The following is a 27,989-nucleotide window of genomic DNA, read 5'->3' on the forward strand; positions in this document are numbered from 1 at the left end:
TTGCAGCAGAGATGGAACCAACTGGTGTGGCAGCCATCAAACATTAACCGCGTGCTTGCACTGTCCTCAGCTGTTGGTAGATCGCCAGTGACCGAGACTTTTAGCTGAGTGCATTGCTAAAGTGGCGACACTTATGGCCTCTCAGAACGAAAACTAATGTACAAATAATAGCTTTGATTTGATTTGTGCAACTGACCTATAACTGCCCATGGGCTGCTCTGACAACATGCAGAAAGCTCCAAAGGTGCAGAAACAGAAACAAATACAACAAAAATAATTGAGCTATCCTCCACAAAAAGAGTCCAGGATTTATTTCCAAGCATATTTAATGCATCTCCTTGGAACAAGCTTAAAGTTTAGCCAGGTTATACTTGAAGGAACCTTTCTATCGTATGTTTTGGTTTATGGTTTGGTTAAATTAAATTTGTTTTTGGGGAAAGGATACTCCACACCTGGGGGGACACCTAACTGCCCTGTAAGGCAAGGGATAAAGGAGGGACAGAGAACAAAGGAGGGCTCGGGATACCTGGTTAATGGCTTGGTTTAAGGGGTTGAACATCTCAAAGAGACTGAGGCTCTGAGATACTCCATTAGTGCAGGGCTCCGGATTATTTTGACCACCTGGGGTTCTTTAACATGAACTGACATCGCACAGTACACAGGTCTCTACCATTTCGCCTCCTTTCTATCATATACAGTAACTTCTTAAGAAACAGCATTGATTTATGCATGGTCAGGTATTTCAACAACAGATAGCATGTATCTCTTCTATACATGCACCCCAAGCACTTTGGAAGCTCCAAAGAACTAGCGCTCTTGCATTCCTTAAATATGGCTGAAATTAATACCACCAAGAGCAGTCTGCACCCATTCAAGAAAGAAGAGAAACGCAGGTTGAAAAATGACTAACAAACTGTCGTATTTACTGGGTGTTACCATGTCAACATTCATCCCACACACTCAATGTCCCATTGTGGAAAAGGAGGTTCTTTGTTGGCAGCGGTAATGTTCCCGTATTCAGCACCAAGGGGTCAGCCTGCAAAGCACACAAGTTGCATGTGAAGGAAACACTTCAAATGTCAGGCACCGATGGTAGTTAGGCAGTGACATCGCAAAATAGAGGAAGCGAAAGACAATGCCAATCTGTATTACTGTCCGACGTACTAAGCACGAAATTTCTAGGTAAATGGATATTACTGGCATTCCCTTTGAATCATGACAGTGGCTGGAGCTGCTGTGCCTAGCAAACTTAAGCGTCGAATTACATGGTTAATGCCCATGCCCTAGCGGCATAGCAGATAATGAGAAATCCTTATCTACCATTTCTCCTATCCTAAGTCACCGTATTGAGTAGAGTGACATGCTTACTCACAACATGTGCCAGCTTGTTTTTGTCAGTTGAAGTATTTCTGATCTTATTTAGTTAGCTTTTTTTAAACTCCAGTTCTATTCTGGTTCTTAAGCAGTTTCATTTCATTTCGCCATTTCAAGATCCCTATCAGAAATGGAAATGAATCTTAATGTAAGATCAGCAGCATCACTTCCCAAGTTCTAAGCTGTATTACTTCGAATTCTGTTACGCACTGCACTTGGCAAAAGCTAGACAAGTGTTTCCTTTCTTTTCGAGTATTTCATCCTAGAAGGATTTCAGCGAGCAGAATTAAGTAGACCTAAAACTTAAACAGTGCCTCTTGTTTTTTTGTACACCTCACGGCACAACCAATTTTTTATTTTTTTCCCATCTGATATCCTCAAATACAGGAAACACTTGCACGACTATTGTCAAGTGCCACTGCCACAGTATCTCTGCATTTGAAGAAGTAAGTGCACGATGCAACACTCGCCTCATAGTCTGAGATGAAGTCAAGAAGCCGCAGAGCTAGTCGCCGGTTGGACTTGGTCAGTTGTTTGAGGCTGCGCAAAATGAGATAAGAAAAAGCACGCCACTAAGTTAGCATTCTTTTCACCCGAATGTTTTACAAAGCCAGTGCTTGGTAAGGGAGGCAGGTGAAGTAGCAATCAAACATATTTGGCAATAACACAAAATTAAGAAAAATTGAAGGAGACCACTTAAGCTCTGCCTTAAGGGTATGATGTGATAGCGTAATGGGTTAATTACCATATATGCGGAATTGGTGATTCTGTACTTTACATCTATAGATCCGTGGGTGTCCTCATACCCCTCCTGACGCAGTGGTGCAGCGGTTGAGGGATGTGCCACTGCCCTGCAATGGCAGGTGCTGCGAGCTGTGGGCCTTGTGCGGCCCAGCTTGTTCTTCCCGAGCGACCAACCGTTAAACTAACACCTGCCACGGTGGGCAGTTTGCTCACTATCCGGTGGGCAGGTTGCAACGATGCCGCAAGGTCAGGTGACCTAGGTGGCCCACCTGCCTCCTAGGTTGCTCTCTGGGCACCACCTGCCCGTGGTGTTTCGCTCACAACGCCGACATCAGATTTTCTGCACAACGAGGCCTTTAACGCTCTCGCGTTAAAATAACCTATGAAAAGATTGGACGCACAATCCTTTACCGAGAGCCCAGCTTGTAACAAGATTAAATTGAAACAGTGAAGGAAATGTTCAAGAATGACAATGGTGTGAGCATCCCGCAGTCCTTACTATTCTCTCATTTTCATCCCATTCTGACCTCATAAAGCTTTCTCATTAACTTGCATTAATGATCAATGCTAAAGGCTGTATCTTTTTTAAATAAAAAATGGCACATCAAACATGAAACTGGGTGGTCTAGCGGAGGGGAGTTTATGAGGAAATGCTACAATTGCCTCACTAAGGGTAGACACTTCAACTGCACTGTAAGGGTTGACGATGAGAAAGAGGTGTAGGTATGCGCTACATACCCAAATTAAATTTTTAAAAAAGAGGGAATGTTAATGGCGGAAAGTTTTGCAATTCGAAGAGTTTTTACGAAGGTATATTCCACTTCCTGTAGACAACACAGTCTTCATGTCTTGCGCCTATTGCTAAGTTGGAGTGTACCAAAGAAATGGCACAATCGAGGTTTGATTTAATTGAAGAAAATTTTATCTAACTTTTCTAACTAAAGAAAGGCTTGCACATAGCCGTAAGACTGCATGGAAACAGATTTACTGCAATAGACCCCTTTTATAATTCGTTAAGTTGGCTTTACAACATTGCATGTTGCTCTAAGCATGGTGTCACTGAAAATCAGTAAAAATAGTATAAAGTGCTGAACTTCAATGTTGCTGTATAGTTGTCATGGGAACCCCGTGAGCCCAGATGTGGTCTCCGCCCAGACTCTTCTCACGCGGACTTACGTGGCTTGCTGCGGTCGTCCAACGCTATGTTAGAACCTGTCGTGAATGTCAACGACGGAAGATACCGCCGGCAAAACCGGCCCCCTTCTGAAACCAGTTGATCCACCGCAAATCCCATTTCAGCAAGTCGGCATGGACTTACTGGGCCCATTCCCAGTGTCCTCCATGGGGTAACCGGTATATTGCTGTTGCCACGGACTACCTTGGCTGCTACTGTGAAACCAAGGCTCTTCACCATGGCACCACGGCTGAAATTGCAGTTCTTTGTTCACCACATTACGCTTCGCCACGGCGCCCCCGCGGTTGTATTAACTGACCGGGGAACCGCGTTTACGTCGGCTCTTACACACGAGGTCCTGCGTCTCAGCGGCACCAGTCATAGAAGAACGACTCCTTACCATCCTCAAACGAATGGACTTACTGAGAGGCTGAACAAGACCATCACAGATATGATGTCTATGTATGTCGACGCTGACCATCGCAACTGGGACGAAATACTCTCTTACGTCACGTTTGCGTATAACACCGCCCACCAAGAAACGACACGCTTCACTCCCTTCCGTTTGGTGTATGGCCGGGACGCCCTGACCATGCTGGACGCCATGCTGCTCCCGGATTGTGCCCCCTCATCTGTCACAGGCACTGACCAATTTGTTGGTGATGCAGAAGCCGCTCGCCACCTTGCTAGACAACGGATTCACCACCAGCAGACAACTGACGCCCAGCATTACAGCTTCCGCCACAGGGAGGTGACTTACCAAGCCGGCGAGCACGTCTGGGTATGGAGCCTTATACGTTTGCGCGGGTGCTTTGAAAAGCTTCTGCGCCGCTACTTCGGCCCCTGCGAGGTGCTGCGTGAACTCAGCGATGTGAACTATGAAGTGTTTCCTCAAGGAGTCGTCCGCTCTTCTCGACCGCCCAAGTCTGAAGTCGTCCACGTGTCCCGCATGAAACTGTATTACGCCGTTAGCCATTGCTGGGGTTCACATTCAGTGCCGATGCCACACGTGCCTTCGCACTTTCGGTGCCTCAATTCCGTTTTTCCCCCTTGCCGGAGGCATTGAGGCAATGCCTCTTGAAAGGAGGGGGGCAATGCCACACTGCTCACATTCTGCGAGCGCCGCCATGCGGCCGAGCGGCATGTCTGGGCTCGTGTGGGGCCGAGGAAGTCGACGTTCCCACTCGGACGCGCGCTGCTGGTCTTCTTGGCCATCCAATTAAAAGCCGCTTTTGTGTCGGCCTACGTTTGTCAGTGACAATATTCCACTATACAAAAAATACACAATTGTGGCTGTAGCATTCCATTTTAAAAACTTGCTGCTCTGCCAATAGTAGGGCATACTGAATTGAGGTGAAGCCAAGTGAGCACTTATGAAAGGGCTCCATTATGGATTTGGCAGAATTCCTAACCATGCAGTACAATTTGTAGGCCCCATTAAACTGAGACCCAGCTGCACTTCATTGCAACGAAACCTTCGCGGCTAATAGCCAAGGAGCAGAACTGAGCTACGGCATGCATTCAGCCATAATAGCTCGTCATCATCATCAGCTGCAGCAAAGATTACATAAACTGCAGGACAAAGGCCTGTCTCGGTGGTCTGCAGCTAGCCTTGCACTGCGCCAGCAGTAACAACGCTATACCAGCAAATCTCCCAATCTCGCCTGCCCATTTTACTCTTCACTGTTCCTCACAATATTCCTCTTCCCTAATCAACCACTGGTTCAATGTCCTCTGCGTTACATAATTCACCAAAACACATCTGCGCTTGTCTCCAGAAAAGGTATCAAATCAAGCTTATTCTTTACTCCGTACTGTTCATTCCCATACATTAAAGGGAAGTCGAAGCATTTTTTTTAGAATTTGAAGAGATTCAAGGAGTTGAATACTTGAAGCTTGTAGATAAAGAAGGCCAAGTTTTTTTTTTTTTTTGTGCTAGCATTTAAAATGGCGACATAATCGCTGATTATAGCTGTGGCGATGTGCAGGCTTCCCTTCACACTGATGTGCTGTGCGGAAAAGCTCAGTGATGATGTTGTCTGGGGTAATGTTTCAGACATCGGCTGCCTTCGCCCACATGTTCCTGTGCCTTATCGAATGCCGCCAAGCAACACTCCAAGGCCTTCACCTTTGATGGCGGTTGTTTTCTTCTCTTCAACATGCGTTGCCACTTTGGAAATGTACTGGCACCCTAGACAACTTAATAAAATGGCCCCTTAGCCAGCACCGTGCCCTGCAGAGAAGCTTGAATGCCGTCGCAGCTTTAATCAGCAATTAAGTCATCATTTCAGATGCTATCACAAAAGGACACCATGTACCTCACCTGAAAGTTTCACATATTCAATCTCTTTTAAGTTTGTTTCTAAAACCATTTCAGTTGCACTCTACTCAATTACTATATAAGAACTGTTTGAAAGATCTAAAGTTTCAGCTCATAAGTGAGCCCTGGCAAAGCATATCTAATTATTTATTTTCCTCTTCAGTGGTGCCAAAAAGCTGCTGTCAGTGACCTGTTCCTAACTGCACTGTGTATGCCTCTGCTAGCACAACAGCCATGCAAATGCACTAAAAGTGAATACAACAATGAAATCTTATTGTACTTGTCTTTGGAGCACAGCCTGTGCTTGAGAACCCTGGCACAGACGTCTTTGTTCAGCGCGTTGTCAAAGAGCGGAATCCCGTAGCAGCAGTCCAGCAGCGTCCAGTCCTCCAGGTGCTCTTCGCTACTGCTGTCAGGCACACCGTCCAGTTTGTCACCCGACTCCTCACGTGCTCGCATCCGCATGAGTGTTACGTAGCCACACGAGAAGCCAAGCTGGAGCTCCTCTTGAAGCCGCTCCATGGCAGGGTGATTCACAAGCTTGTTCCCTAGGCGGTGAGGAAAGAAAAGCAGGTTATTGCAAATTTCACAAATTCAAAGCCTCTCACATGGCGTCACAGTCTGCCAGAGCTGTGCCTTGTTAAACAGAGACATAATCAAGCCTATTGTATAACATTACGCAGGTTGTCCAAGCTAAAATAAATCAAGACAAAAAAAAGCATTCCTTCAAACTGAAATCAAGTAGATGTTGTTAAGGAGCTATGCAAACTAGCGGCCAGTATTTTTCTTGTTCTGCCTACTTTAATAATTAGTCCACATTAATTAATAAACTTTTCAAATAACACTTTGAACACCCAGGTGTGAATCGAAAAGTTGTTGAATGCTATGAAAATGGTCTGACCCAGACAGAGGTGACAGCACACTCCATGCGCCCGAATGCGCCGCAAGTGCAGCGCTCTTATCCACAACTTGGTAAAGTGCTGCTAACTTCGCGTTGCTGCTCGTACCGAGATAAGCACCAGCAATTGCTGTATACTCACCGAAAAAGCACGTCGTCAGCAAGCACTGGCGTTCATCAAAGGACCAGCAGCAACGCGAAGCTCTGTTATGGGCAGCAGTTTACTAAGTCGCGGATGAGAGTGCTGAAACTGCGGTGCATTCGAGAGTACAGAGCGCACCGCCCCACGGTAGGTTTTTAAATTTCGTGGGATTTCATTTTACAGCGCTAAAGCTGTTTTGGGGGCTCAACCACAAAGGAAGTTTGGCCCCAACCTGCCAAGTGCAACAGAGAGGGGACGGATGTCGCAGTATGTTACACTCCCACAGAGGCTTTCACCATAAATCAGTCACCGTCATGGCACCGGCCAGGCCTCGCTTCGCCACATCAGCATTTCGAGCCAATCCCTTATCCCCACTAAAATGTGCCTATACCACGATAGTCAGAGTCATGCAGAAAGAAAAAAAATGAGACAGCACCAAGCGGTAGTTTCGAACCAGGAGCCTGCCATAGAGAGAGAGAGAAAACTTCATTGACAGGAAGACGGTGATCTTCTTGGGTTACTTCAGCCGCTCCAGGTGGCGGGCAGTTTGTCTGTCAGCGACTTCCTGCGCTCTTCCTGTGGCCCGGGACTGAACGTCCGGGTCCAGGCTGGCGAGGACAGCTTCTTATTTTTCAAGCGTGGGAGATGTGACTGGATCTGCCGGAGGCGGATCCTCCGTGCAGTCCCAGATTATGCGGTCTAAGGTGGCAGGCTCGCCGCACAGCTGACAATACGGCTTTACCAAATCGGGAAAGATATTGGAATACGTCCACGGGTTTGGCTGCGACCACGTCTGCAGCCACCTCCACGTGGTAGCAGGCTCGCTCTAAGCTCCCTGTATTAGTTGGTTATGGCCTGATATGTAATTAGCGTCTCGCCACTGTGGACATCCGGGTCAGAGACCCTCTCACCGGCTTGGCTGACAAAACCTCGAGCATACTGGCGAGCGGCCTCGTTCCTGGAACACCCGCATGGGTCGTGACCCACACCAGGTCCACTGCCTTCCTATTTTTTGGCATCGTACGAATAATTTTGTATGCAGTGGCGGATATATGTCCCCTCGCGAAGTTGTGAAGGGCCGTTGCAAAGAAGCCTGCCATGTCTCAACTTGTTAGAAGATTGAAACCACTGAGGAACATAGCTGTAAGAGCTCTGAAGGGAGTACAGCAATGATGGTCAGATACAACGAGACTATGCGCAGAAGTGTACCCATTATAACGTTTTTAAGCTTCAAACCTGCAACGGGCAACCCGAGAAGTACTACCGAGTTCTACACCTAAAAAAACAAAAGTGTGCCTTTCTGTGCCCACCTTTTTCATTTTCCTCCTGTTTGTCGAACGGGAATGGAATGTTCACCTGGCCCTGGCTTCCAGGCACACCTTGAGCCTGGGAAGCAAGGAGAAAATGGCACTCGGCATTAGGGTACTCACAAAGGCACCACAAATGGCAAACTAATACAGCCCAGTCTCATTTCACAGCTAAATACTGAAGTCAGGAAATCTGTCTTTCTCTATGTTCGACATTGAAGGCAGCAGACTTAAGAGGCTGCTTTCCAGGCTCTTTTTACTTTAGCCATATATTTTCGTTCCACCTCACTGAATGTTAGCGAACCAGAAACTGAGCTCTGCCCACTGCACAAGTCAGTGATTTGCTTCCGGAAGACAAGCTTAGGGTCTTTAGACCATGTTCACTGTGTTTTTCATACACTTCAATGCAGTTTTCGCGAATAAAGTGCCTCGTAAATGAGGCCGCCTGTATTTCTCATGCCTTCAGCACAACTTGTATCATCATCTGTGGTGTCATTGTGGAGTTCTCAACAGGTTCTTGATGGTTCTTATTGTGACCGATGCCATCTGTTTGGTTTGACTAGGCCATGTTGTCAAAAGCGCATAGCATGCAGCATTGGTTAAAGGGGACACTAGTCTAAAGAATGAACTTTTGAACCTCCTGCTCGATTTTGCTGGAATTTGTGGGGCTAGTTTTGTAATAAAAAGATTATTGCGTCAAAACAAGGCAGACAAGAAAGACGATGACGTCGTCGTCTTTCTTGTCTGCCTTGTTTTGACGAAATAATCTTTTTAGTATGTATGATCACCAACTAGCCCAGCAGCTAACCCTTCTATAGTTTTGTACCATTGCTGGGACCATTTCTGCCAAATTTCATTACTCTGAAGGGGGCCTTTCTTGAAAATAGCTCTATAATTAAATTGGGGTGATTTTCAATCTTGTGAGTCCATTTTTCCCATTTCCAGTTTCTTTCAGTAAACTATCAGCTTAGGAAATCTATCATTCCAATATTACTTGGTAATATTAGCATTGTAGTAGCCGGCTTTCTGCAGCAACATTTTGCAAGGAACACAACTATGTGCTTAAGCAAGCTAGTCATCCTTGTCATATAGATTATTGTAGAATGAAATTTAGCAGAGAGCAGAAAGTTTCACTAAAATCAAGCAAGCAGTTCAAAAGTTCATTCTATAGAGATGTGTCCCCCTTAAGACACATAATCTACTACATTTGCATCGTCATTTTTTCCACGTTCAGCCACGGACTGGAACAGCCTTCCACACGACATCGCCGCAATCACCTGTCCATCAACATTTGTGAATTGTTTAGCGACTATATTTAACAGCGAATAATTTATGTACCTTATGTGTTTTCTTTGTTTATTAAACCTGATTTATACATGTAACCCACCCCTTATGTAACACCCCCAATCCCGGGGGCCTTTAAGGTAATAAAGTGAAGTGAATCTACCGTTTATGTCTAGCAAGGACTTCACAAAACTGCTGATGATATCGTCACCACAGGTATCTTCTATTTCAGCATTTCATCAGCCAATAAAACTTCTGGAGCCCAACTGGGCATCTAGAATGTGTACCATCTAGCCTATTCTGCAACAGCTGAGATTCGCTTCAGCATTCCTTTAAACCTGTTCACACACCTGGATGAGCACAGCGGAATGGGTGAGAGCGTCATTGAGGGTGATTAGAGCGCATGATGTTGGAACCGTCCCCGGGCCGTGGCCCCACGTTGTGACCAGCAGCTTGTCATACGCCTGAAAAAAAAAATAAATAAATGTGGCCATCCACTCAACGGCGGCTCACCTTCTATCTGTGCACTGTCTTTTACAAAAGCAAATGCACATTTCCTATACAAGCCGCTGAAATTAACAATAGAAAAAATTAACGGTATGCCTGAACTAGTTTTCTTCTACATTGAGAAAAATGATCAATAAAAATTAAATCAGAAGTGCTCGCACAGACATCGTACCCCAAAAGTTGCTGGTAGGCCGGTAGAAAGTAAGGAATAGGCCCACCTTATAGGAGTCCACAAATTTAGTGGTGTGCAAATATTAAAAATCTTTCAACAGCAAATCGAATAACCTGCTATTCGGTTTGTTGAATTAATCGAGCAATGCAAGTTCAATACAGTTGAATCCCGGCACAACGAATTCCACTTCAACGAAATTTTCGCCACAACGAAGTATTTTACATTCCCCGCGAAATCCCCATAGGAGTGAATGTATTAAAATTCCCTCGAAAACGAATTATTTTGTGAGCACACATTCGCTTCTACGAATTTTTCGCGAGCCTTCACCGGTCAGTGGCCCGCCTTTCTGCAAAAGTTGGGTGCTGTACGTGATTATTCCCTGCTAAAGCAGTGGCTTGGAGCAGCTAAATAATGCACGGAACGCATGTTTATTAGATTTTCATGTATTCTTTATTCAAAAATTTGGTTGGGAGTCGTTTATTCGTCATAGGGAAGCAGCGAGGGGACTTGCTGGCGCCCTGCGAAGGCCGAGAGTCACGTGATGCCGCTGCTGGCAGTAAAACGCAAGCAGGCTAAGCTCACAGATTTCTGGCAATAAAACTGTTTTGCTAGAGTTATTGCCTTGCATTTTTGGTTAATTTCTCGACAGCGAAATTTCGCGACAACGAAATTTCTCGCGCTTCCCATCGATTTCGTTGTAGCGGGATTCAACCGTATTATTCAAAGCAAATGGAATACAATCTGAACTGTTTGCAAATTTTTGCAACAACAGGCACGGAATTCAAATAGGACACAATGCAGTTTTTTTCTATGACTGTTTAAAAAAAAAAAAACGGCAGAGTCCATCACAGCATAGCATACTGCCGTGATTGGTCTGCGCAGGGAGTGTTCAGTGCTATGGGATGGTCACTCATAGGGCGACTTCTGTCTGGAGCTTATCTTCTGTCTGGAAGATCATAGCCACTTGAAATTTGCCTCTGCCATATTCATCAAGGGTTACTCCTAATAGCTAAGCTTTTGGTGCGAATTGGTGAAGGATTCGAAGATACAAAATAGCATGACCTAATCAAACCTCTCACAGTGTAAAACGATTTGAAAAAACAATTTCATCAGTCAGAATAAGAACCGACTTGCACCCAAGACATTGTTACAGTTCAACTGGCCGCAATGTTTTCATCACTTTAGTTCACAAAGATGCATTCTATGGGTTGTACAATAGCAGAATGAATGCCTCCACACAACAACCCTGCTGGACACCGAAGCACGTGCATCTGAAGTGTTGTATGCGTAAGCTTTGATAGAAGCAGCAGATTTAAGAAATGTTTAAATGTCCACTTATAAGGGCACAAAAGAAGCCTTTGCTTGCCTCAAAGATGCTGGGCAGCATTCGCAATCGCGTTCCTTTGGAAACCAGAAGAGACGGGGGTCCATGGCCAGACAGCACATAGATGAACAGCTTGAACCAGGCTGAGTTCACCTGCGATGTGCATTATTTTTAACAGGGCTTAGTTACATTGCAATCAGTTCTAGACAATTTCACAGTGTAGATTCACTGAGGACAAATGTTTTGCACCGATTTTTCACTCACAGTGCTCAAAAATAGTTGAGCCAAGAGACCTAAGGCCCACATAAAGTCACAGCAGTAATCCCTATCGCGCGCCGCTGCTCACTACTTGCGGTGCACACCATGCAACTGATGATCCTGGCGTCAGCGGTGTATACTCGGTGCTCAAGAGTGCGGCTTGGGTTACTCGGTCATATCACCTGCATTGCGGGGGGAGCTTGTTCGTAACATCCAAATTGCTTCCCACTGTCCATAATGCACTCTGGCCAGGGCATTTTACGAATTTGTATCATCCCGAAATTTGTATAAACTGGGATCATATCATTGAAATTCTATTTAACTAAAAATGCTTTCACACCAATCTTTTCTCTTTGGATTTACAGAATGACTGATGGTTTTCAGCATGATTTCACATGATCACACATTGACCTGTCAAAGAACACGTTACTGGGTTGCTCTTGTTGCAAGTTGCTAAAGAAAACAAACATTAATTTGATAGCTGGTCGTTTGACAGACCCTATGCCCAGGGTCGTTGTCCCATTGTCTTTGGCCTCGATGTAGTCGCAATGTTTGCTTTATGCGTTCAACTAAAATTAACCTGGTCTGCTGAACGGTCATTACAATTGGCAGCACAGGTCTGAATGCCTCTCCCCAATTTTTGCAATTACTTTTTTTTTCTTTTATTTTGGGCAATCCTATCAAATATGTGAGAAGGAGGGTAGCTCACTGCGAAAGTTAACATGTTGAGGGTTGGCTCTGCGGGGAAGCATGGCTAACAGAAAAGCAACACAAAGCATTCACTGGCATTGCATTCTTCTGAGGCTACTCACAATGAAAAGGAGGTGGCACAGGTAGCAAGGGTGAATGAATATTTCAGTGATGAGAATGAAAGCATCAATGTGGGCCATTGACCCACCTCTGGAACAGCAGGTCCCAGGTGAGGAGGTGAGCAGCTGGTGACTGGCCGCACTTCGTTGCTCAGCGGTGCCATTGATACCAACAGCCTGCAAGGAGTGAGGAGATGCCAGTGCATGAGATGGTCACTCGCGGAATGAAAGGCCTGCCTGCAGCGACTAGACTACGGCAAGCCACTTTGAATATTGTATACACTCATGCAATGACCATTTTTACATGCGGAAAGGAAAGGTTCACAGTTTAGACACAAGCACTAACACGAACATGTAAACTGTGACCCCAGAATTGAATGTGAAGTCACTACGAGGAAAATTTCGCTACACTAGGGATCAAATGCCACTCCCAAAGCTTCAGCCTAACTTCTCTACATCACCACACCTGTGTGCATCATGCCCATCTTGTGTGCCTTTTTGCTCGCCGTAAGAGGACACGTCTCCCCTCAGCTTAAAAACTCCAAGCTATCTGACCGCATCCTTATTAAAGATTGGACGATTGAGATAATCGAGGTTAGAAAGGAAACAAACTATTAATTCGTATGCGCAAAAAGAATGCACTTGCAATGCAAACGAATTTACAAGAAAAATGCACGTGCTTTTATGAACTGCACTCTGAAAAAAACGGCACTCAGATGGGTTTTTTCACTGTACTGCCCAGCACTATGGCCAGTTTGCAAAGTGTCCTCCAGATCACTTAAACCTGCACAAATGCATTAAGTTTGAAAATAGTCGATAGAATCATCCAACAGAAGCATTACTTATCCACCCCTACAAAACGAGTGTGCAAAGCAGCAGCACTGGGGCACCCACGCATAGTTCTTGTTGAGTAGCCGTGCGCAGGTGTCCTGGTCCAGGTTCTGCAGGCTCTCGCAGCGCACCAGGTCGAGCCCCAGGCCAGAGGACTCCTCGGCCGGCGTCCCGCCCTCTGGAGCGATGGCGGTGTTGTAGCGCAGGAAGCATACTGTGTCTTGCAGGGCAAGCGCGTGGTCAAAGTACCGCTGAGCTTCGCCTTCCCCCGCCTCTCCCACCTGCACACGGGAAGGAGAGATGGAAGACAGCCAGCGCCAATGACAACAACTTCCCCATGAAGGTGCACTCTTCTTCAGCATTCACCATCAAACAGTGCGAAAACTTGCAGTCATGCCCATGCTAAAACACCGCACTAGGCTACTGCAAGAATGCATTTAATGTCACACCTATCGTTCTGACTATGTGACCGTGAAGTACTTACTATATGTAATGAGCACTAATAAGTGCACACTAAACGTGCAAAATTCACTCCTGGCACTCTGCTTCTTCTTGGTCTACTACTGCTACTTCTTCCTTTTGTTCGCCCTCTAGTACGCGCCTATGTACACGATGCATCCTTGTAAATGCATGGGTGCTCTGTATTTTAGGCTGGCCTACAACAGTCATCGCGTTCAAATAGAGAACCACAACTGTGACAGACACTGAAAAGCACGAATGTAGGCACCAAATACAGCGATTGTTTCAGTTACTGGCACCGCCATCGCTGCAGGCACACTGAATCTGAGTCCATTTCACCCAGTCTGTCTATGTCCACAGACAGTCATGAAACAGACTGTTAAGGCGGCTTGCCTCGCATAGACTTAGAAACGAACTATACACTTCAGAGGCAGATGCGAGTAGTAAACACAAGTAGTATGTACACAAGTGGCACTGGCTGCAGACTGTTGCGAAATGAACACACCTGATGGGGAGGATACAAATGCATCCACTGGACACAACTGACATGAAATGACAAGCCTACTCGTATCTCCTTCACTGCCTGTCGCAGAGGATAGCTGGTGACCAGACTTAGTGATGACTAGGATACAGGCAGCCGACAGAAGTGAAAGAAATGCAGATGAAGACTGCGTACAGCAGAAGGTATGTAAAATAAAGAAGTAACAAAGCACCTCATGCTTATGGGCTCCGTGCGCTGGTATGGTGGCGCCAGCAGCGACCACATCGCCAGCGCCGCCTCGTGGCACTCGCCGCGTTAACCGGACGCTCAGTCACGGCCAGTCTCTCGAAGGGAGAGCGCGCGCGCCCCCCTCGAGACTGGCCGTGGTGGCCCTGCGCCTTCCTCCATGCCCAATGCGTTAGCGCCAGCCCGGCCGCATAGCAGACGCGCACTGACCGCGATGCCATTCTAAGTCAACGCCTTCTTCTCTGCGGATTTCAACGCATTGAAAGCCTTGACGCCACTACTGCTGCATTTCGTTTTTGGGCTGATCACCGATTCCGAGCAACCATGATTGTGTTGCAGTCCCGACGGCACTGCAATATCTGGCAGCGCAGTTGAGCTTATTGAGATCAATTAAGTACCTTTACAGTTTGAGAAACAAGGCTCTGACCCAAATAATGAAATCAGCTATGTAATTTACATCCACTGTGACATCGACTATGTGAATGGTCGGCTAGAAATGCGAAAAACGCAAACTTACTACACATAAATATCAGATGATAGTGCTCTACATCCTGCACGATTGACCCTGCTTTACTTTATATATTTCCCTCAGAGGAGCATAGCTCTAAGCATACAAAAAGACGATGGGTTTCTTGGTAAGTATCTTCCACAGTTAGAGCAGTTTCATTTCAGGAATTTCATGAAGGCACCAATTACATGAATTGTTTTGGTCGTATTTCTCTTTTGGTAAATACTTAACTATAGAAAGGCCGCCGCGGTGGCTCGGCGGTTATGGTGCTCAGCTGCTGACCCAAATGACTCGTGTTCGATCCTGGTTGCGGCGGTCGCATTTCGGTGAAGGCAAAATTCTAGAGGCCCGCGTACTGCGCGATGTCAGTGCACGTTAAAGAACTCCAAGTAGTTGCAATTATCTAGAACCTCCTACTATGGCGCCCCTTATAGTCTTCGTTGCATTGGGACGATAAACCTAATTAAAATCAAAAGATTAATTCCCGAAATTAAGGGTTTAGTGATGTTGTGAAATCCAAGAAATATATAGAGAAATTTGAACCACTCTCTATTTTTCTTTTTATTCGTCTAGAACAGGATTTGAGATCTCATAAATGCAACAAATAAAGATACAAAATTTTAAACCACTGAAGGAAATAAAATGATGCAAATAAATACACAAAAGCTTAGGTGAAACAATGTGAAAAACGACATAAGCACCCTCAAAAGTACGACGTCGCTCCCACTGCATACACACACGCACGAAAAAAAAACTAGAAACAAAATTGACACGCTGAACCACAGATGAGCATAACAAACGAAGACAAACTTCAGATGCTAGCTCCAAGAACTTCACCGTAGGCCATTTCCTGTGACTGACTGAACGCATTCCTTCACTCTACATAAAGACATAAAGTAGCTCCTACCAATGATGTCACGTTCGAAACACCCCAGTCAATGTAAACCATTTCCCAGTTCACTCCCATGAATTTAATTCCACAGTGCACTCATTTCCAGCATACCCTCTGTGCATGAGCGAGCATGCACGATGTCCAAGAAAAGCGTTTAAATATATTCGGTACTTTGACTGCAGTGTTTTTATAGCTGTTATGACATTGAGTAAACACAGCAGTAAGTAGAGCACCCATAATTATCCAAATTTGTTCTCGCCTTCGGACGAAACACCTCACCGCTCGCCTCGCTCACTGCAAACTGAACCAGAGAGCTGCGTTGGCTGCGTCCGCCTTTCGCCACCGCTGTTAACCAGGTGGCGCCACTCGCGCGCGCCAAACTGCAGCGCACGGAGCCCATACCCAGGATCAGGAGTGAAATTTGGGTGGCTGCGGTGATGATTTAGAACAAGAACATAATAATAAAAGCCTCCTAAAGAAAGCCCAAAAAGAACATAGTCATCGTTTTTGTAAAGTGAGAGGCTTAACAAACAGTCACAAAAAAATAAAGGAACTTTGATATAAGAAACAGGCAGGGGAAGATATCATTCTCTGCAGAGGGTTCTTGCCATGTACTATAACTTTCAAGTTTTAAACTAGCTGTCTGAGGACGGAAGTTGCGAAAAGTGTCGCACAATATCTGGTTGGATCAAAATATAATGCGTTCTCTGTAAGCTCTTGTTTATTTCGAACATCAGTAGAATATTTGTGATACTACTGGCATCAATACCAAGTACAAGTGAATTCGTGCACATCCAGCTGAAAGCAAACACACTCGACATTAGGAAGTGGCCAGTAATGAACCATTCAGCACAGCAAGCACCGCAATTTAGAAACAAGCTCACTTTCTTCAGCTCCACGAGAAAGCTGTCCAGTGACTCGTCGGCGAGTTTCCCCACTTCAAACATGGTCACAGCATGGCTCTTCAAACCCTGTGCGTAGGGGAAAAATACATAAAGAAAATCATGAGTTCTTGGTTCACCTACCCACTGAATTCGCTTGACACCAATGAGCTTACCAGGGACAGGTTGCCCATCATCAGGAAGGCAGTCAAGTTGGAGTCAAAAAGGAAGCCGATCCGTTTCACACGATTCCCTGTTGTCGATAATTCAGTCGATGCTGAGGATTTAAAAAAAAACGATCGAATGATGTGCATATGAGTGAGAAAAAAGCCACTGGCTTCAGAATTCCCAAGTAACATTCAAGAGTTGACCAAGTTTAGAACGAATTTAGAATTCGGTTTTTGCGCTTCTTCTGACTCAAATCAACAGCGATGACATGAACTCACAGCTTTTGGATTGCCCAAGTTGTGGAACTGGACTATGGAGGAATAATCAAAAAGGGGCAGAAAAGCTTTCCTTTGCAGCTGCAAGGCTGCACTCAAGTAGACAGTAAGAGTCATTCATCAGTTGCAAGAGGATAAGAAAATGGACGAGAGAGTAAAACCATAAATGCATTTGTCTATTCAAAGGACATGGAGATATGACTCTTGATGTAAGCACTGGCATGTGCAATGAAGTAAAAAAAAACAAGCAAAAAGAAAACAATAAAGGTGCATCCAGAGTCAAAAACTTATGGAATGCCTGGTTAGCAAACGTAATTTCACCGCCGTCTTTGCATGGAAACCTGGAAGAGATATATGCAGCTAGCCTAAGTATGACCATGAAAATTGCACACCACACCACTGCTTTTCAAGCAATGCACCCTGGATACAGATAAATTACATTTTCTTGCCAAAGCCACATTTCACAAACTTACGATGGTAGGTGCATATGCCAGTCTCTTCCCGCCATCCATCTTGCCTTCTGTTAACCCACCAGGACCCACCTTATAATTCTCATAATTTGACGAAACCAGTTATTTCCACATCTCTTGATCTAAGACACTCTAAGGGAAACGTGTACTGCGCAGGCTTTCAGAAGTCAAATGCAAAGGCAAGTGGTGACAAGTTGGCTGAGTGGCTACGACAAGAATACAATGCACGGCAAGAAGAGGAGAAAAGAGAGTGGTACAGAAATAAAAAACAAATGTTATAAAAAAAAGTGACAGCAAGCTCATTCAACGTACCTGGCTCACTGACACTGGCAGAGTCTAGGGAAGGTGCAGCCTCTCCACTCCCCACAAGCTTGCCTTCCTTCTCAACTTCCGTGTGCAACACTGACATGAATTCTTCAACTTCCCGAGTGCTTGACCTGGGTGGTGGATGAAGAGGTAGTTTATTAGACCTTGATGGGTGTGGGAGCTCGGTTATTGCAATGTGGCAAGTGTTATGTCGGACAAACGGGACGCTGCCTAAATCATAGACTAAGAGAACATGAAAGACCCTTGTCTGATTCAAAGCCTCTACATCTGCCGAAGCACTGCCTCGAGTATGTAAACGAGGCTTCTAGCTGAACTGACAAACTTATTCGGCCCCCTCAAAACTAAACAAAAAAAATCTATTGCCACATAATAGTGGCTGCTCTTTCTACCGGGAAGAAAAATGCAATCGGAAAGCTGAGTTGCTAAATTATAAGACACACGAATCTCCCTTTGTAATGTATACAACAATTCAACCCTTGCAGTAGTAACAAGAAATGGGTGCAAACTCACTTGACATTTTTCTTGTTGTTTTGTGTTAGCCAGGATGGGTCTAAGCCTGACATATCTTTGTTTTTCTTTTGTGCAAAACCGAGGCGACAGTACATTGATACAGCATTCTAAAAAGAGAAAGCAGAAAGTATGAATAGGCTGTGTTAAAAAGAAAAACAAGGCAGCACAAAGGCAAAACAACATCATTATACCAAATTTCAAGGCCGAGCACAGCCAGCCGCGACACTGTTCTGTTGTGCAATGCTCTACGTACCTGAACAATGGGAAGTTCCTGACATTTCCTGATGATGCACTGAGAGAGAGAAGCTACTAACTTACTCACATAATGATGCCGCTATTTAGGCTGCTAAGTTAAATTTTTGCTAACATATCACACCATGTACTGAACGCACATTTTAAATAACCTAAGTGGAAAAATTGTATTTGCCATGTGAACAAATATGGAGCTCTAGATATAACAGCAACTGCACATATTGCACTGTACAGTATTTTCAACGCAAGTTTGTCATGTCAAATGATCATCTCTGGTCATTATTCCCTGCTAGTAGCTCATGAATGCCAAACAGAAATTAACATTATGTGGTTTTCAAGTACAAAAAAAAATAGAATGCTTGACCACAAGGAAAGATGAGTCGCCTTCACAGAGTCATTTACAATTTTACACCCATGTCAAAGTTTCGTTCAAAGGACAACAAACCACGCGTATCCTGCATAGCAGTCAAGCAGCGCAAAAACTGTGCAAGCACTGACCTTTACAAGTTGAAGGTCAATTCTCAACACACTAGACAGCTAGAAGGAAATAAAAAGACAAGAAAGAGATTACTCAAAACTCAAATTCAAAAAAAAAAATTCACTTCATGCAAACACGCATTTGTTGTATGTTTCAAGAAATTTTAATCTTGAGGCATCACGTACACTGCACAACAGAGAGACAAGACAAAGGTAAAGAAATGATGTCTACCCCATGAAAACTTACCTCTGAGAGGGGAGTGTTCCCATCAATAGACACAAATATTTTATACAGTAAAGTCTCAAAATAATCTCCTAGCACTCTGTTCATCACAAAACCTTCCAGCGGAGGCACTGCAGGCAATAAAAGAAGAGGAAAAATGTGTTAACAATGGCAGATGATTAACAACTGCTAATCCTGAAACTTTACATTATGGATGCTTTTAACAATGTTCTTATTGAAAGCACCGACAAGCGAAGAGCTGCCTTACCTGATATGCAGTCGTGGTCATCAAGCGGAACGTCAATGTAGATCAATCCCTTAAGGTAGAGGCCTAGACACAAGGAATTCAAAAAAGTGTAAAAATGTGCTCAAAGAGAAACAAAAGACTGGACAATCAGAGCTGAAAGAAAAGTTTGGAGACCAAAAACTCTAAACAGCCAGCCACGCACTCCTCACGTCTTCTGCTTTCAGCGTCCCCGCCTTCTGTGGTCCATCGTCAATTACTTTGTCAATGACTGCCTTCTCTGATGCCGAGACAACCTGCAGTTCAATAAAACGGTCTACTTGTAGTAATGGAAAAAAAAAGAAACTACTGTATGTGCACAGAGCACAGCTATGAACACTGTTTGGTTATTCCTGGCCCAGTTGGGAATTCAGGCTGTGAAGCCTCGTGGCACACAAAACAACTACCGCATTTACTTGCATATGGTGCGCCAGCTAGCTACATAATCAAATAATCAAAATATAAACTTTTGCTCCCCCTATTTGATAAACTTGCCCTTCAAATTTTCACAGATTTCTTGGAAAAGAAAAACCAATCAATTATGTGAGTAAGCACAGTATTCGGTGAGGGCTTGTATGTGACAAATTGCAACCTTAAGATACCATTTCTAGCAAAAAAAAAAAACTCTAAATTACTAAGTGTTTCATTTTACATTCTGCTCTTAAATTCTGTTTTGATAACACACTCTGTTCCCCCACGGTTTTCATGTGAGTGCATACTGTATTAGATTTTTTTTTTCTTTCTTAGCCGATGTTTCCAAACAACCCAGCATATCCCATACTCCTGTATTCACAAACTTTCAGATCTGATCTGACGCCTCCTCACACCACGCCAATCGGAATATGTTACTATAAACGCAGACATATTTTTGAGAAAAGGGAGAGATATTAATACTCTCGGCCTCACATTTCAGCTCCTACTAAAAGAAGAACTGCTGGTGTATGCTGTCATTGAGAGAATATATGTGAAGATAAACTGCTGTGCAGTTGGCAGCTTGGTGCCATCTTGCCCCAGCCTGAGATAATGAGCTGCATTATAGCCCAATAGCTGCACTGTACTTTAACTAGACTCTTCACAACTGCATTTGTCCATGATTCCAACTTATGCCTATTAGTTAAAACACCGCTACTCACAGCTTTTTCAGGGTTTTTAAACCTAAAGGCAGCATTATGTTGCTGTTAAAGCCATTCACATGATGATGATGATGATGATTTTTTATGGCACAAGGGCATCTGTGACCAAAGAGCACCATGGCACAAGGTTTTTCTTTTCTCAAGATGGGGTCAAAGACCCATTTCCCAAGCATTTCACCCTAATGAAGCCGAGCACGAGGTCAGGGGAAAGCTTGTACCCATTGTATCACCGGTGGGTATCCGGCGGCACTGGGGATCGAACCCCGCACCTCCCGCAAGCGAGGCGGATGCTAAAACGACTAGGCCACCGCTGCGGTTTAAAGCCATTCACAACTGCATTTATCCTCGGTGAAGCCATTTATTCATTAGTTATCATACCACTACTCAAAATATTTTATGCTGACCTTAAGAAACTCTAGGAACACAAAAAAAAAATGTATTGCACAAGAAAATTTTATTTGGTTTCATCTTACCTCTTTCTCAAAACCAGTGCAGCTCCATCCCTCCCCATTTCATGCATAAAATGAATGCGTGCTAGCTCATTATTCACGTGAGTCAAGTGAAAGCTAATTAAGCTTGGAGAGTAGCACTGACCTTAATGTCATCCTCAGTGACATAGCCAACGTTGATGTACCACCAAGGTTCGATGGGCATGTCTGACACAGGCTTCGAGGGCAAGAGGTCCCGTACGGACTTCCTTCGCACCGTGAAGAATTTCTGCCTCAGAAAAGAAAGGAAGTGATGCCTCAAATAAAAGCACTGAATCATCAGAGTACATCTAGAAATATAGACTACCTATTGTGTTTCAAAAGGGGCAAGTCTAAAGGCAGCACTACTTCAACTGTTTGTGTGTCAACTAAACCGGGTAAGTAAATCTTCCCTCAAGACATGGTTAACCTCTCATTGAAATAACAGTGCAAGGTAACAGAACAAACGAGTAAGTTGCGGTAATGCTTTTTTTTTTTTTTCACTTCTCAGTGATAACCTTCAAGTCACATAAGGGTTTCCTAGCAACTGAACTACGAGTAATCAAAATGCAAAGACAGCCAGCGACTACCACTGGTAAAGTGCTGTATTATTTCCATATCCCTGCCACTTCCAGGTAGATAGCATTATCATTGATAACAATTCATGACTATGAACTTATACAATAAAACAAACAACAATGAAAAAAAAACTGCAACATTAAATGTCACCAAAGGGCAAGCATCCCTAATTCTAACTTTGTAACTTTTTTCTAATCTCCCTAACTTGTTTTTTAATTACCGGATACACAACTTGCTGGGCCCTAGTACCCAGCCTACAGATGAAGTTGTCTCAGCAGCTACAGCACTGGAGTTCTCATTTCTTTGACTTCTTGGGGTAGCATCTTCATTAATCATAACATCTGATATTGCATAACCACTTTCTAACACTGGTCCCTCTCTGTTTGTATAATTAAGCTTGGAATGAACATCATTCACTCATTATCAACTCACACCTAACGACTGCTGCTCTTGTGCTTTTTCAATTTTTTTCACATTCATGATAACAGGAGGCACCAATGCAGCTATGAGCCAGGGGACCTCCTGCTGTATTTTCATGCGTACAACACATTTCAATGCACGACAAATGCTTTTTTTTACTTCACAGATTTGAGCATGAAAATGAGCAAAAACTCGCACATGAGAACAAAACCATAGTTAAAAACACGCTGCTACTTTTCTTTGAGCACCGATTACAAATGCTGTACAGCTGACATTCCCCGAATGCATGTACTCTTTGTTCTGGTTGGAAAACCAGCTGATGCTTGTAAGACACCTACTAATGTCATACTCCAAAACGCTTACAAGTCTATAATGTAAGTGAACCTTTGCACATTGTGGTCCTCTTATGCAGCACTTGTACATGGATCTACACAGGAACCTATAGCTTTCATTTGAGCTTTTTGCCTCAGGATACAAGTTTTGCCCCGCTGCATGCCAGTTCACAGTGCCTGGTTTGTTTAATAATCGCCATAAGATGAAGGGCCTTTCATATTATTGAATAGAACAATAGCTGAATAGCTACAGTATTTGATTCTCTACTGTGGTAGCAAAATTTCGAAGGAGGTAAAATGTGAGACTACATCAATACAAGTTCAAAGGTACTAGCTGACCGAAACAAATCTCCATGCATTATGCCGTCCCTCGTGGGTTAGGTGTAGCTTGTAGGTACAGCTTACAGCTCTGCCCTGTTTGCTGGTAAATTTTGGCACAATTTATGTGTTCAGAAAATCATCAGGTTGTACAGAACACAGCGTGATAGTAACAAGCAGTTCTATATGCATCATGTCAGTAACAGTTTAGGAAACGGTACTTATAACAAACATGTAAAGCGAAAGCCAAGACCCCCACCTTTGATGACCTGCAGCGATTCATCAGGTCAATGTACTGGTTTCGGCCTATTCCTAGCAGCCGCAAGCCTGTAAACACAGTCAGTACAGAATCAGCATTAGACTGTGAACACTACAAGGCAACCAAACCATGCAAAAAAAGGAAAATCTTCACAAAATATATTAGCTAGTTTGTTCCTGGCCTTCACAACAAATTATCAAGATTACCACAGTCGAGAGAGGAGAAGAAAAAGGCACTAAACTGCAACTCACAGTCAGCCGCAGTGAAATTGGGCAATGAATCGTAGCTTCGCTCCTGCTCCATGAGGTCCTGAAAGTAATCGACTAATATGGTTAGGAAACCAATCAGCACCGAGGCAAGATGCAGCACAATGTAGGGCTCTCAAGTTGCTAAGGTATTCGACCTCATTTACATAATTGTAATAAGATTGTACACACTGGTAATGCAGATGAACCTCCAAGGAAAGAGGCATGTAATGATGATGATGATATATGAGGTTTTATCGTGTACTGAACACTTAGAACATCTTGTGCCAAGTCGGGTCATAAATTTAAAATTTGAGTTGTCCCTTTTATTTATCTGTGCTCGGCCAAGGGCAAAACACCCTGAGCAATCTAAGAACTATAAGACGTCATCAGTATCAACGAATCTTCAAGAAACAGATGCAATGGGTGCATCAGAACATTTTGTTAGTATCAAACCTTCATATTGTCAACTCTTTCTTCCAGGCGTTTGCGCTCATTAAAATATGACTAGTAAGCAAGTGCCTTTATAATGCACCAATGAATTAACAACCTGTTAAATTATAGCAACAGAAATTAAAAACAAAAAGCAAAACTGACAGTAATAAAACAGTGGCAAAAGCTGCAATAGGCTGTCAGCAACAAGCGCTAGGAGTCAGTTTGTTCAGGGATTACATTCACCATGGGCTTAATCTGCTTCTGGTTTCCATAAGACATTACAAACACATCAATTAATTACAGGTCAAAACAAGAATGTAAAATAGGGGTACAAACACAAATTAATAAGATGAACACGTGGAAGCTTAAAATTTCGAAATTTGTGTTTCAGACACATGCCAATACTGCTTGACACCTGGCTCACCTGCATAATGGAAATGTAGTACTGAAAAGGGGTGATGCGCATCCTGGTGACAATGTAGTCGGACAGGTGGTATGGGTAGAGCATCAGGTGACTGCGGCTGTATTGGAGCACGTTGTCATAGTACGACTTTTCATCCCGGTGATACGTCCGCACTGGCCACATGCGGAAGAGTCAACAAAAGTCAAAGCTAAGCCTGTAGCCAAGCCAGTGGTGTTGCTGAAAACACTGAAGCCCCACACCCCCCATAGCAATTTTGAAACTCGAATAATACGGAACATGCTTTGGGGTTCCAACTCTTCCCTCATGCTGAATAACATAAACAGTAAAGATTGCTGCGTTTATGCGCAAGTCCACAAGTGCAATTTCCTTGCATAAATATCAGCCACCCATTATTTATTTTCACTAGGTAAAACACACGAATTTTAACGCTGAAGAATAATCCATATTATTCTGTTCACGACTGAACATTCCAACCTCTCATATTATGGTGTAATACAATTGGAGAACAAAGTGGCAAATTCCCCCCTCCAAAGAGGCCCTCCAGCCATTGGCATTAGAGTAACCCTTACCTCAGGGTTAATCAGTTTAATCCACCATTAATTCCCTTTGCACCTGCAAGCTCCTGTCATGTAATGTTAGCAGGTGCGAAGGGTTTAAGCATGATGTCATGACAATCAGTCAATGCCATTGGCTGGAGGGTCTTCTTCGAGGGGCACTTGGCACTTCTTTCTGCTGTATCCGACTGTTCTAACCTGCTTATGTTTTTACTCCTGTCACACTTTTCCTTAACCAATTCGCTTCCACAGACCACCTGCGAGGGCACAGCACAACCTTGGTTGTTGCACAGAATTTGTAACAACTCGCACTGAAAACGTAGCACGAGAACAGTTATTTTATTAGGCTGCCAAAACAAACACAAATCTATATCAAGTAAAGTTCTCTTGTTTGTGAAAACGTTCGAAGCGTTCAGATGGGTGAAGGGCCATTTGTCACACTTTTGAAAGCTTTTGCTGATTTTTCGCGGGCTTTGTACACTACACATTTTCTCTATGCTTTCTGCCATGCTGTGATTTGGAAGTATTCATCAGAACGATGCTATAGACAAATCTCTAGGCACACTTGGGATAAAACTACAGTTGGTTTCCGGTGCTCTTGTACCACTAAAACACAGCCATGTAAACAATTCTTCGAAGAGGTACAATTTCCTCTTCGTGTAGCACATTCTTTTTCAGTCGCTCTCTTGGCAGAGTAGTTAGCTGTTTTAAACAGAGGGAGATACATCACAGTGACAAATATTCGCTTTCAAGCTTTCAGATTTCCACGCTGAGGCTCAAGATACGTCTGAAGGGCCAGGCTCAGAGTATGAGGCCTAATACTCACCATGAGGATCACGTCCCGCTCATTGCTTTCAATATCATTTAAAAGTTTTGGCTATTAGCAGTATGCATCCCCCTCACTGCCAAGAAGCAGCGCATGAATTTCAGAGCCCCAGTCTTCACTATTCTTGCAACACCATGGTCATGTTCAAATAAAGCGGCCAGAAGTTAATTTTTTTTCCTGCAATATTTTGTAGAAACTAAAGAGCAACTAGTGTTATGGGGCATGAAAAGTACTATCTAAAAATAAGCGTCCAAGCATGTGGCATGCTCTGCTGATGCGTATTTAAAGGGAATATTTCAAAGGCAGGACGGCGAATCACTGTCTTTGGAAGCAAGTGGGTTAAAAGGTTTGAGCACGTAATATAATTCCCATCTGTCTCTGTCTAAAAAAAAAAGAAAGAAGATTGTAGCAATGGTGCCTGCAGGGATCAATTCAGTAGAAATGTTTTTCACAGAAAGTTTATACCTCACAAAAATAATGACTTTTTTTTTTCATTTCAACCCGTTATCATTCCAAAGACTTGTGTCAAATAAAAAGTGAGAAAGCCTCATTTGGGAACAACATAAGTATGATGGTTAAATCTTGACTCTCTCAACATTTTGACGGACTGTTTGTTCAACAAAGATAAGCAATCAAGTTAACGGGCCGCAGCCCCACAGAGACCAAGCTGTTGTGAAAGCCCAACATGAAGAATGTTGGAAGAAAGCCTTAGGAGCTCAGATGTCAGTGAAAGCTCTGGTCGGGGTCAAGGTTTATCAAAGACTTTGTGAGAGCATTCCAAGAATCTGATAACGAGCAACAGACGTTTATTTGCATTTGCAGTCTCAAGTGTCAAGCCATGGCATCACACAGGCAGGCATGCATGCCGTATGATAAGCTTCCTTCAGTTTCCCACAGATGACATGCACGAGGGGATCAAAAGAGTTGCAACACTTGTGCAGACTCGCCCCGTCACAGCAGTAAAGCTGTACGACGAAGAGAGTATGACTCACCAAGGTTTCCCCTGAACCGCAGCTGGTTTTTGATGCTGTACTGAAAGACTGACTTCTCGTATTCCTTCTCCGAATTTCCAAGCAACTAGGTGGAAGACAGCACAGTAAAACAGTATGTACAGTCTATTTCTTTTCCCATAATTACATGTTCAAATTAGCAAAAAAACTGAAACAGCATTTTATCTTAACTGAAACATTAAGAGCTATCACGCCTTCTTTAAGAAACTTACTTCATACAAAACGAAAAAAGATGTAAGCAGTGAAACTTAACCTGGTTTCAGTTAGCCCCGCGTAAAAGAAAAAAGAAACCTATATTCGGCCTGAATTTTATAACAGCGGGTGCAGAGCGGCTTCAACTAGCTTAATTTATCGCACAAGAGTCGAAGCACATCCGAATGTCTAGTAAACTAAAAAAAAAAAAGGCGGCACTAAACCAGAAAAACTAGAAGGCTATTTCTTAAAGACGCTGTACAAGTCGGGCGTCATTTACATAATCTTCCCGTTCATATTTATATTTATACTTCGTCTGCAGTACTGACCCTCGTGATCACATCTGCCGGCTCGGGTTATGTTGCTGTTCGTGAAATTCATTAACTCCAGCATGCAAGCACTTTGAAGGAATTTCTAACTTCGTTTCTACGAGCGGGGCGCGTCTTAAATTAAGCACGATTACTGAAAGCTTACAAGCGAACTAGGTTAGTTTCGCTCTTTCACACTGCCATAAAATCTTTTTCATTATGCGTGTTCAGTGCTGAAGGTAGCATGCTCCAGTCGTTGTGACATTCACATGCTCGATCTCAGACTTCTGGCAACTAAAGCTAATCCGAAATGATGACTACGCTGAATGAAAAGGTGCTTCACATTCAACATACACTGTGAAAAAAAGCTACAGCAGTAACAGTGATAAAGGCTTTCTTTTTCTTTTAGTGCAATTAAGCTTGAAATTGTCGCTAAACAGGCGTAAACAAGTGCGGCTTTGGTGGTACCAGCTGACGTGCTCACCCGTTTTGCGCTGTCCGGAAGCTTGTTCCAGGCACAGTTCCTACTGATAAAGCTTTCGATGTCTGCATTCATGGCTACGTGGGAGGGGCTGGCAACACAAAAGCGGGTTCTAATACGAGGGCCCGGATGGCCCCAACATAAGGGTGGGGGAACTCAGAAAACCTCAACCACTTGGCAAGTTCGAGCAGACAAGATTCTGAGCGGCCATGTTTAGTTGATGCCAGCATCGATGCCGGTTTCGGAGAGAATTGTTCCCACAGTGTTTCGACGATAGTTTCGTATCGGATCAGGTAGCGGCAGTGCTGCCAACCTCGAAAACCACTTCTCCCCCAAATTTTCACTCAAACTTCTCTAGATTTCCCTAGATCCGAAAAATAATATTCAGGCATGGAAAAAAGGTGCGTAGT

At 43.9% G+C, this 27,989-nt stretch overlaps 2 protein-coding genes across 2 annotated transcripts in view; one reads left to right on the forward strand and one right to left on the reverse strand.

Annotated features, from left to right (window-relative positions):
• Positions 1-894: 894 nt before the first annotated feature.
• LOC144107545 (protein FAM91A1) lies at positions 895-27,800 on the reverse strand. Its single transcript, XM_077640602.1, has 22 exons — positions 27,583-27,800; positions 26,581-26,665; positions 24,209-24,360; positions 23,356-23,413; positions 23,105-23,172; positions 21,324-21,446; positions 19,763-19,853; positions 19,582-19,644; positions 19,338-19,444; positions 19,112-19,150; positions 18,362-18,468; positions 17,837-17,961; positions 16,788-16,888; positions 16,615-16,701; positions 13,208-13,425; positions 12,403-12,490; positions 11,289-11,399; positions 9,594-9,707; positions 7,963-8,038; positions 5,893-6,160; positions 1,845-1,914; positions 895-1,036 (listed from the first exon to the last, which is right to left on the reverse strand). The coding sequence occupies exons 1-22, from the start codon at positions 27,652-27,654 to the stop codon at positions 941-943; spliced, it is 2,319 nt and encodes a 772-aa protein (XP_077496728.1). The 5' UTR covers positions 27,655-27,800; the 3' UTR covers positions 895-940.
• LOC144107546 (acetylcholinesterase-like) overlaps positions 26,570-27,989 on the forward strand; it is a 40,464-nt gene continuing 39,044 nt past the window's right edge. The window contains exon 1 of the mRNA XM_077640607.1: positions 26,570-26,692. The gene's annotated coding sequence lies outside the window, so the exon portion shown is untranslated. The remainder of the gene's footprint in view (positions 26,693-27,989) is intronic.

The sequence above is a fragment of the Amblyomma americanum genome, chromosome 10 (assembly GCF_052857255.1).
Source record: "Amblyomma americanum isolate KBUSLIRL-KWMA chromosome 10, ASM5285725v1, whole genome shotgun sequence".
Classification (NCBI taxonomy): domain Eukaryota; kingdom Metazoa; phylum Arthropoda; class Arachnida; order Ixodida; family Ixodidae; genus Amblyomma; species Amblyomma americanum.